At 32.6% G+C, this 9,909-nt stretch overlaps 1 protein-coding gene across 2 annotated transcripts; it reads right to left on the reverse strand.

The window, feature by feature from the left end:
* Nucleotides 1-994: 994 nt before the first annotated feature.
* On the reverse strand, nucleotides 995-7,102 carry LOC107933236 (probable acyl-CoA dehydrogenase IBR3). Of its 2 annotated transcripts, none has more exons than XM_016865393.2 (17): nucleotides 6,754-7,102; nucleotides 6,523-6,660; nucleotides 6,061-6,201; nucleotides 5,790-5,921; nucleotides 5,419-5,604; nucleotides 5,139-5,216; nucleotides 4,809-4,928; nucleotides 4,452-4,550; nucleotides 4,224-4,341; nucleotides 3,685-3,935; nucleotides 3,371-3,559; nucleotides 2,888-3,030; nucleotides 2,576-2,660; nucleotides 2,110-2,319; nucleotides 1,654-1,806; nucleotides 1,455-1,559; nucleotides 995-1,360 (listed from the first exon to the last, which is right to left on the reverse strand). In XM_016865393.2, the coding sequence occupies exons 1-17, from the start codon at nucleotides 6,886-6,888 to the stop codon at nucleotides 1,169-1,171; spliced, it is 2,475 nt and encodes an 824-aa protein (XP_016720882.1). In that variant the 5' UTR covers nucleotides 6,889-7,102; the 3' UTR covers nucleotides 995-1,168. The 2 variants fall into 2 exon arrangements, with proteins under 2 accessions (XP_016720882.1, XP_016720883.1); XM_016865394.2 differs by having other exon boundaries at nucleotides 2,888-3,000; nucleotides 6,754-7,030.
* Between the last annotated feature and the right edge of the window lie 2,807 nt (nucleotides 7,103-9,909).

The following is a 9,909-nucleotide window of genomic DNA, read 5'->3' on the forward strand; positions in this document are numbered from 1 at the left end:
CCAACAATACGAATCGTGGCCTGCTCCTATGGTCGGCTAAGTGACAGGTTTGTTACATGTCAGTTGTCTTCAAGCATAGTAAGTGTGGTCCTGCTCTAACATTCATTTTGCTGAGACAGTACAAGGTTGTTATGTCTCAATGATCCCCATGGACAATCCGTAACGAGTGGCCAAGAGCAAGTGATTGAAAGCGCTTGACCGAGTTGTAGGTGGTCTAAGGCATGCGGGTGACCGATCATGGATTCCCTCTAAATTGCTTCCCGTGTTGCCATGTGTATGAGCTAGGGTAAAGGCATAACAATATAAAATGAAATAGCAGAGCACATATTTATAGAGTAAATATATTTTTTAGTGCTTATATTTTGTTTCAATGTTTAATTTAATATCTAAGTTTTTTACTCCAATTTGGTATATGAATATGATTTTAATATTCAAATTGGTACTTGAGTGTTTTTAAATTAATATATGAGGTTTCCTTTATCCCAAGACAAGTACCTATATTTAATTTCAGTGTTAACTTTGATACTAAGTTTTTCTTTTATCCCAATTAAGAACCTATTTTTGTCACTAAAGTACATATGTAAAATATCTATTTCAACACATGATGTTGATTTAGGATACCAAATTAGGTTAAAAAGCTGGGGTATCACATAATATATTAAACCATTTAAATATGCATTGGATTGTTCCATAAGCCCAATTTTTATTTCCTTCTACTCAAAAGCTTATACTACAAAATTATATATATTTTTATTTTATAATCATATAAAAATTTTAATTTATAATAGTAATTCGAGTTGGAAAAAATATATATATATATATATGATAACAATATGTAAAGATCGTATCAGATTGGAGTAAACACAATCAAACGATCGGTTTATGAATGCCTCTACTACCATGCCAGCCAGACTGTAATGGAATGTCGTGATATTTACAACTAAATAAAGCTACGATGGTCTATAGAAAAATAGAGCACAACTCAGAAAAGACATTAACAAATAACTACATAAATTATCATTATTATTATTATCTTTCATAATAATTCCATAATATTACTAAGAAAATGCCCAATTTTTTGGATTCCTTTTCCTTATTTTTATCTTCGAGACTGCAAGAAGAAAAAATAAAAAGTACTGTTGTGTGATGATCATAGTTTCAAGATCCTTCAAAGCTTTGCTCTTCGTAGTTCTAACTGAGCAATGGTACCCAAGTGCACTTCATCAGGTCCATCAGCGATTCTCAATGTTCTTGCTGATGCCCAAAGGTGTGCCAAAACAGTGTCGGATGATACCCCGGCTCCACCATGTACTTGTATTGCCCTGTCCAGTACCTTCAGGGCCATGTTCGGAGCTGCTACCTGCTCCATCCAACATCCAAAACTTTCTACTATAACAAAGTTCATTTTGAACCTGGATTGACATTTAATATGAACAACTAAAAATATAGGTTACCTTCGCCATTGCAATGGTTCCACGGGCTTTCTTGTTTCCAAGTCGATCAAGCTGGTCAGCTGCTTCAAGAACCAATAACCTAGTCTGCTCTAGTTCTATTCGACACTGCAAGAAGACCAACCTCAATTTAATCACTAAAAGGTACATCTCCTTCTCCAACTAACACAAATATCTGTCTATTCAACGTATATTGAATTACCTTTGCAAAATCCGAAAGAAATGAACCGTGTTGGGCAATATATTTTCCAAATGTTTTCCGATTAAGAGCCCTTTCAGCCATTAACTGCATGCCACGCTCAGCAGTGCCAATCAGTCTCATGCAGTGGTGCAGTCTTCCAGGGCCAAGTCTTCCCTTCAAGAATATAAACAGCGTAGATATAAGAATTATAACATACACTAAAGCCAATCACTCGACACCTACATTCTTGAAGATGGGTGGTTATTGCCATTACTAGATAATTTTTTGAACTCGAATATCAAATTTAAAGCAGGCCAAGCAATATGAAGTTTGAGTTCCTCTATTCGGGTAGATGCAAACCAACCAACTTTTGAGAACCACAGTACATCGAGATGGAATAGTGTGGGAAGTGGGTGAAACTCAAAACAGAATACATATGGCGAACTGTCATCCTTTCAATATAAATGGCAACTTTACCTGGGCAATCTCAAAGCCGCGTCCTTCTCCCAATAGAATATTCTTTGCTGGCACACGAACATTCTCAAAAGAAACTTCAGCATGCCCATGAGGAGCATCATCAAAGCCAAATACTGTTAGTGGTCTCTTTACGCATATCCCTGGAGTCTTAGTGTCCACTAAGATCAAGGATTGCTGCTTGTGCTTGGGAGCAGTGAAGTCAGTTTTTCCCTGGATATCTCTCAGAAATCAGATCACCTTCTTTTAGTCAAATTAGTACTTGCAGTCACGTGTATCACATGTGAATTAAGCGTTTATTAACGAACGAATTCCTATAAAATTCATTATCTTTAATGTTAATTAAATTTAACATTAAAATTAAGGATGGAGACAAAAATATTGATGTAAAATTTAACTCTTATTTATCAGATAAATTTATTCAATACACAGATAATTTAGTCACTCGATGCCATTCTAGAAGACTAACCATGAGTATAAGAATTCTGCATCTTGGATCCATGGCTCCACTCGTCCACCACTTGGTCCCATTGATGATATACGAATCTCCTTGTCTATAAAAGGAGTGCATAGACGATGAGAAAAACTATGATGAGAGTTGTAATTCAGATAAGAATGTAACGCCATAAAATGTTACATAGTGACTTTCATCATGTTTCTCCAGGGGGTTGAAGTGAAATGACTGTTGTTTAAATCTTCATTCTTTTACCAGTGAATATATAGTTCATATGAAGACTAGAATTTGCTTAAAATTTCCTAAAATATGATTCGAGGAACATACCTTTTGATAGAACACTCGATATTGGTTGCATCTGAGGAAGCAACTTGTGGTTCTGTCATTGCAAATGCAGAGCGTATTTTCCCCTCAAGCAGTGGAACAAGCCATTCGTTTAGCTGTTCTTTAGTCCCATATCGCAACAATACCTACAAATGAAAAAATAAATGTAATGGTAAAACAACACACACTGATTTTGCTGGGTAGGAAGGATAGAAATTGGAGAGGAAGAAAAAAGAAAGAGGAAAATATGCCTTTTTCCCTTTCTTTCAATATTCTTGGCAAAAAATGGATAAGTAGAAATAAAAACAATAATTTTCTTTCCATCCATTACTTGGATAATTGAAAATGAGAGAATGGAAAATGGAAATTATACTGTCTTATCAGTGTAGGTTAAAAACTAAAGAATAATGTATAATCTTGTAAATATATGCATTTAGTTGAAGCAAGTTGAGAACTACCTTAGTTTGTACTAGAAGTAATCCTTACCTCCATATTCCCAGTGTCTGGTGCACCACAATTAAAGATCTGCGGAGCCCAAAGGGAGCGACCCATAATCTCACAAACGTATCCATATTCAAGGTTTGAGAGGCCCGCACCAAGTAAACGATCATGTGTACAGTGAGCACGTTCACTCCCATTAAAAATAAGTTCTTTTGCCCTAGCAGCACTATCAAACTGTACAAAAAACAGTTTCTCAAAAATGTCATATTTCCAAATGTACAGTGACATTTTAACAGCAAAAATGAGTAAAAATAGTAATTGGTGTAAAAATAGTTTGAAGCAGAACTTGCAATACATACAGGAATCCATAAGTTCCACAATCCTTCTTTCTTTGCAAGCTCTTTTAACCTCTCCTCCTCTGGATGCACTGTCCAACGTAAATCAGACCTTGCAAGTTTGTTGAATTCATTTTCCAAGGGATAAATGTGAACTTCCATGAACTGAATCAATTTGTTTGTCAATTCCTGAATCTTTTTACTAGGAACAAACCTCCCGCTTCCTTCTGGAAGGCCTTTGTTCTCAGTCCCGTATTGCCTACTACCTCGTGAAACTGGATTGAATAGTAAAAAGAACAAAAACACTTTAAACAATTGCTTTGGACCAAATACTTCAAAGCCAAATTTATTTGCACATAAAGATGTTAAAACATAAAACAACTAAGATCCTAATGATGTTTCTTATATAATCTCCACGCTGCAGCTACAAGTAGATAACCTTATGACATTCATCACTAGAAGTATGTAAAAAATACTTTGAAACTTTCTCACAATGAATTTCAAACTCCTAAAGGTCCAGAAAGAAAGAAAAAGAAAAAAAGAAGGTTGAATGACTTAGCTACCAGAGGGGGGTTGCTCTGGAAGCACCGTCTTCTTTGAGATAAAATCCAAAGCAGAATCTACGAGACTCTTAGCATGACGTCCTGCATGTTCTGCACGTTTACCTCCTGATGCATTACCCTGCATTATTAAGATGAGTAAAACATTATATCAATATTGTAATTTCAAAATTAAAGCTTTTAACATAATGAATTATGATGAAAACCAAACCATTAAATGTCATGGAATACCATTAGCCATCTATTATACACTCCTGTGTAGATAGATGCTCCACGGAACAGGGAGAAGGCAACATAGAACTTCCATTCAGAGACAGGCCATGCTTTCCCCTACATAGCAACATTTTTCATCAAAAGCAATGTGTCAGTGAGTTAACAGAACAGTTACCTTACAGTCGCTTGACATTTATGGGGAACTGAAAGCTAAGCAAATTCATGGCCGAAGAGATGAGGAAAATGGTAATAGAGGGGAATGGGGTAGGGTATGAGAGACACTTAACAATAATTCCCCAATGAAATGAGAAAAGTGTTATAGGTGTACATATTAATCAGGGCCATGTTTATGTGGTTACTTATATGGTTACTTACAGATTCAAGGCAGTATTCTGCCAGAAATTCAGCCTGTGTTGGTATCCCTTCAGGAATCCCAGTGATCTCAAAACCTTTAACCAGTTCATCTGAACCAAGCCCTGCTTGTGCAATGTAAGGCTGCCAATAGAGTTTCGGTAAGCTTAGGTAATCAAAAGCTAAGAAGGTCTAATATGACTCGGTTCCCCTTTGTCCTATATTACAAAGGAAACTTGGTGATCACTGAAAAATGAGGAAAGAAAATGACATATAGACTATAAAAGTACCAGAAAGATATAGGTAATTGTTTTCTTTATGCAAAATGGAAAAGTTGGAAAATTGGCCAAGTACCATGCAGCTGTATGCAACGTCACACATTTGGTTTCCGATGGTAGACAGTTCCCAATCAAGAATACCAATGACATGATCCTGCATGTCAGGAGTATCTTATAAGGTATATTAGTTGGAGAATTCAAACATTAGAAATCGCCTGAAATACTACCAAAATTGCATAGCATATTATTGGGGTGCAATTGGACCATAATCAGATCTACATTACATCAAATAGTATATTACTTCATTCAAGATAGAATCATACACTTCAGCAATTAAAGATTATGAAGAACCCTACCTCAGTTGGATGAAAAACAACATTATCAACACGAAAATCTCCATGAACTAGGCCCCCTGTTGCACCTGATGCATCTTCTGGAGGAATATTCTTCCGCAACCAATCAACCAACTCAAACATCTTGGGATATCTCTCAGGTTTTCCTTCGCTAGTTGAAGCAAGGTATTGGTTAAACCATCTCTCTATCTAGAATTAGGAAAAACTACTTGTAAGACCCCATAAGTTCATTTTTCTTAAAAGGTCCAAAGACTTCAACAGCCGACATGATTAGTTAATCTAATTAAGGACCGAGCTTGTACAATAATTTTCCATATAAATGGTCTTCATTCAATCAGCGAGAGCTTATATTACAAAAAGAAGAGTTCAATGACCTGTCTTTTACAATAGTTGTCTCGCCGCCCATAGCTTCCCAAACCAATGGCATCAATATTAGCAGAATGTAACGACGCCAGCACTTTAGCAGTTGCTTGATATATTGCCCGCCTCCTCTCGGGTGGAACACCCTTTTTAAACAGAATTAGTAATAGAACTCAATTCACAACCTCACAAGTCCAAGTAATAACCAAATCATGTCATTGAAAGGAAAATAACTATTCCAAACTTCAACCAGAAATTTAGAACACTGAAATATCATAGTCTTACCGGTAGACTTGGGTCTACAAATATCCGACCTTCCAAGTACTCCATGATGTAAAATGCAGTTCCAATTACAGTTGGATCGTTACACAAACAGAAGACCTTTGGAACTGGCACATTTGTATTATCCCCCAGGGCCTTGAGAACCTTAAAAAATACACAAACACAAAAAGGTAATTTTTTTTTCCTTATATTACATACAATGAAAAAGGTATATCCAACTAATTCTCTGCTGCAAATTTGACTAGCTGTCCACAGAGCTGCAACTTTTTCCCCATAAACACTTGATTTTTTTTCTCTATATAAAATGTAAAAATCATAAAATATTATATATTATATACCTTGAAAAGATTTATCATTGACTTTTGGTTAGTAGCTACCAAATCCAAGATCGAAGCTTTACACTCAATAAAGTAAAACTCAAACAAAAAAGAAAAAGGGTAATTTTTAAAAGAAATTAAAATTCACCTGAAATTCTCTCTCAACAGCATGAGCAGATTGAAGCAGCTTCCCAGGAGGTTTCTTCCTTAAAACGTAGCGTTTTACAGTTCCACTTCCCGTTTCCACTTCCATCAAATACGTCGGATTCGATTGTCCATGTCCGAACTACATTTTATGTAATCAAATCTCAAAACAGCAAAAACAAACAAATACTAAAAGAATAAAAGAATAATTTATATCTATGATGTAAAGAAAAACCTGAGAGAGGTTGAATTTTGACGGAGAGAGAGGAAATCCAGGAACATTAGCTGAGGCATAGCCAAACAAGGCCTTAACATCGATTTTGTGAGCTTCCTGCACTGCCTCTACCAAATCACCCGTTCGATTCATCATAGTTTACTATGGAGAAACAAGATAATCTTTCTTTTTTCTTTTCTCAGCTTCCTCTGAAAGCAAAGAAAGTACCAAATAAAGCGACCCGATTTTATGAAAGTTCGAATTTTGACGGAAAAAAGATGAAGACGGTTTTAAATCTGCCGTAGTTTCTGAAAAGAAAAATAATAATTAAATAATAATAATTAATTAAATCCTGAAGGAAAAGTCCCACACGTCCATACAATCAAAAAATATATTAATAATAAGGCAAATCCTGCTTATTAGACCCTATACTTTGTGTAAATTATGAATTTAGTATCTATATTTTAATTTAATCAATTTTAGTCTCTATCTTTTTCGAATTTTGAAATTTTAGTCTTCACCTCATGGTAGCAGCTAAATCTGTTTAGTGAAATTATGTCATTAGTCTTGTATTATGCGTAAAATTATAAATTTAGTATATGTTCATCAATTGGGCCATTCTTATTCTTAGTAGCTATATATTTTTTAATTTCAAATTTTCAATCTTAATGCAAACAACAAATGTTAAATCTGTTTATTGATTTTTGTGAGTAATATGTTAAAATAATAAAACAAACGTAGCATCACACATGCGATAATATGTTTGACACATTAAATTTAAAAAAATAACAAAACTTGATGAATTTAATAGTTATGATTTGGTTAGGACTAAAATTTTTAAATTTTAAAAATACAGAGACTAAAAATGACCAAATTAAAGTATATGTACTAAATCCATACAAAGTATAGGGTCTAATGGCAGAATTTGACCTTAATAATAAGTCTAATTCTGCTCCAATCCCCTTACACTTCACATATGTAACATTTAATCCTCCTATTCTTAATTCTAAAGATTCAATCTATCTATTATTTTGATTTAATAATTAAAATCCAATTGATAGCGTCATCAAAATAATTTCATTAAATTATATTTTACAGACCTCATATATTCAATACACACATCGAGAGTCAAAATAAGTAAATAAAAATATTGAATTTGAGTTTTTAAGTTTCTGATCATATATACTCTTTTTGACACAATTTGTTTTGTTTTTTTACACAATACCTAAAACTACCTCCCCATAATCTCTTCTCAACCCATAAATAGGAAGATAATACACTTTAGCACACTCAAACTCACGTCCTCTTGTGTTGACAATAATATTCATACCAATCGAGTTAAGACAATAGGCTCTTTAATGATATTTTTAAGTAGTAAGAATAATTTGTTTTCCTTACATGAATTCATAATTTATACCGCATAAATAAATTTAAAAAATAGTTTTTCACTTTTTAATTTAACGATTGATTTAATTTTAAAAAAAAGTATTTTCCTATCCTTTCAAATTAACTTCAGAATTAAAAGTAAAATGACTTGAAAACTACAGAGACCGAAAACAAAATTAGACCTTAAAATGTATAAATTATGAAGTCATTTTCCATACCCATAAATATACGGAAAAGGAAGGAAATGTCAAAAAGCGATCTTGTCTTCTCACTGATCTTTATCATTATCTTATCTTGCCCTTTGAAATTAATAAAATAATTCTTATAAAAAATAAAAATAAAAACGTGTATCCGAAATTGGTAGAAACAAAATCAAAGAAAGGTTAAAATTGGTACAGACAAAGAGCCAAGAATATCCTCATCCAGACAGAAAATTATTCACTGGTTATGACAAAATCAAAGTGTAAAACACAACAATAACAATGTTATTACAGTAAAAAAGAAACATGTTAAAATTGCCAACTTTTTTTCTTTTAATTATTACAAGAATTTCGATGTTGTTGTTTCACTGCTTTCTCAATGGACTTCACCTAAAAACAGGATCATCAAGTTCATCCTTTCAATATTAAGATACTATTTTTCTAGTTTTATTGTATTCAATAGGAAAAAATTTTAAAAAAAATTGAGAGTCAAAATTAAATTGTATAGTTTTATAATAATAATAATAATAATATAAATTTATTATTTTAATAATTTATATTTTTAATATTTTTAAAAATTAAATTAAATTTTTATTATTTTAAAAGATTAAAATATAATTTTATTATTAATTTAAAATTTTATAAATTATAAAAAAGTCTAAATAAAAAATTTTCTCCTATCAAATTTCTAACTTCACCACTTATATAGAAAAATTAAGTCATCCTTTTTTACCAGCGGGACACCAATATGACAGCCAAGGACCTTGGCTTCATTGTTTTGGTAAATTTTGCATTTAATCCTCTAAAAATGAAAGGTTGTAAATTAGTTAAATGGTAAAATTTATATTTTAATCTTCAATAATTTTATACTTCAGTGTAAAATGGAAACAAATCAACAATCTTGATTTTTGTATAAGAGTGAAAACATGAATTAATGCCATGAAATGTGATTTAATCATTAATGCTTCTACTTGTGTCTCGAATGCAAATCTTATAAAAAAATATTTTATTTACGATTGGATCCTTAAACTATATTTATTTTCTTAATTTATACTTAAATTATCTTTTTAGTTCAAATATTTTAGCGCAATTAGAAAAATCTTTGTCCAATAAAATTATGCCACGTGTCTTATTTTTCACGTCACTAAATTAGTGTGTAAATAGTTATAATTAAATGAAAATTGTATTATTATAAATTCTTTTTTGTTAAAGTTGTCCTCTTCTTTCACACTGCTTCATCTCTTCTCCAAAAATTAGGGTTTTTAACCCAGTTCTGAAATTTCAAATCGATCTTGGGTTTAAAGTTTAAACTACAAACTTTATCAACGAAATACATTTCATATCCATCTCTTGTATTTAACAAGCTTTGACTTCAAACAAATTTCAGTGAAGAAGAATTTGCTTTGAAAAAAAAAAACTTTCTTCTTTTTATTTTTGGGTTTTGAAAATTGTGAATTTTAAACTTTAAAAGAAAAGCATACTGGGTGTTCTGGATCGGCGTCAGGCAAAGGAGATGTGAGACTATTTTACTTTGTTTTCTTTTGGTTTTTCTTGTTTGGTTCCTGTGAAAATTGCTGGGAAAGTTGGAAGC

The sequence above is a fragment of the Gossypium hirsutum genome, chromosome A02, assembly GCF_007990345.1.
Source record: "Gossypium hirsutum isolate 1008001.06 chromosome A02, Gossypium_hirsutum_v2.1, whole genome shotgun sequence".
Lineage (NCBI taxonomy): Eukaryota > Viridiplantae > Streptophyta > Magnoliopsida > Malvales > Malvaceae > Gossypium > Gossypium hirsutum.

Coding starts and splice junctions, on each gene's coding strand:
- LOC107933236 (XM_016865393.2), bottom strand. CDS start 6,888: ATGATGAATCGAACGGGTGATTTGGTAGAGGCAGTGCAGGAAGCTCAC. Junction 5,605..5,789: donor ACAACTATTGTAAAAGACAG/GTCATTGAACTC, acceptor TCCTAATTCTAG/ATAGAGAGATGGTTTAACCA. Junction 5,217..5,418: donor TTGTTTTTCATCCAACTGAG/GTAGGGTTCTTC, acceptor CCTGACATGCAG/GATCATGTCATTGGTATTCT.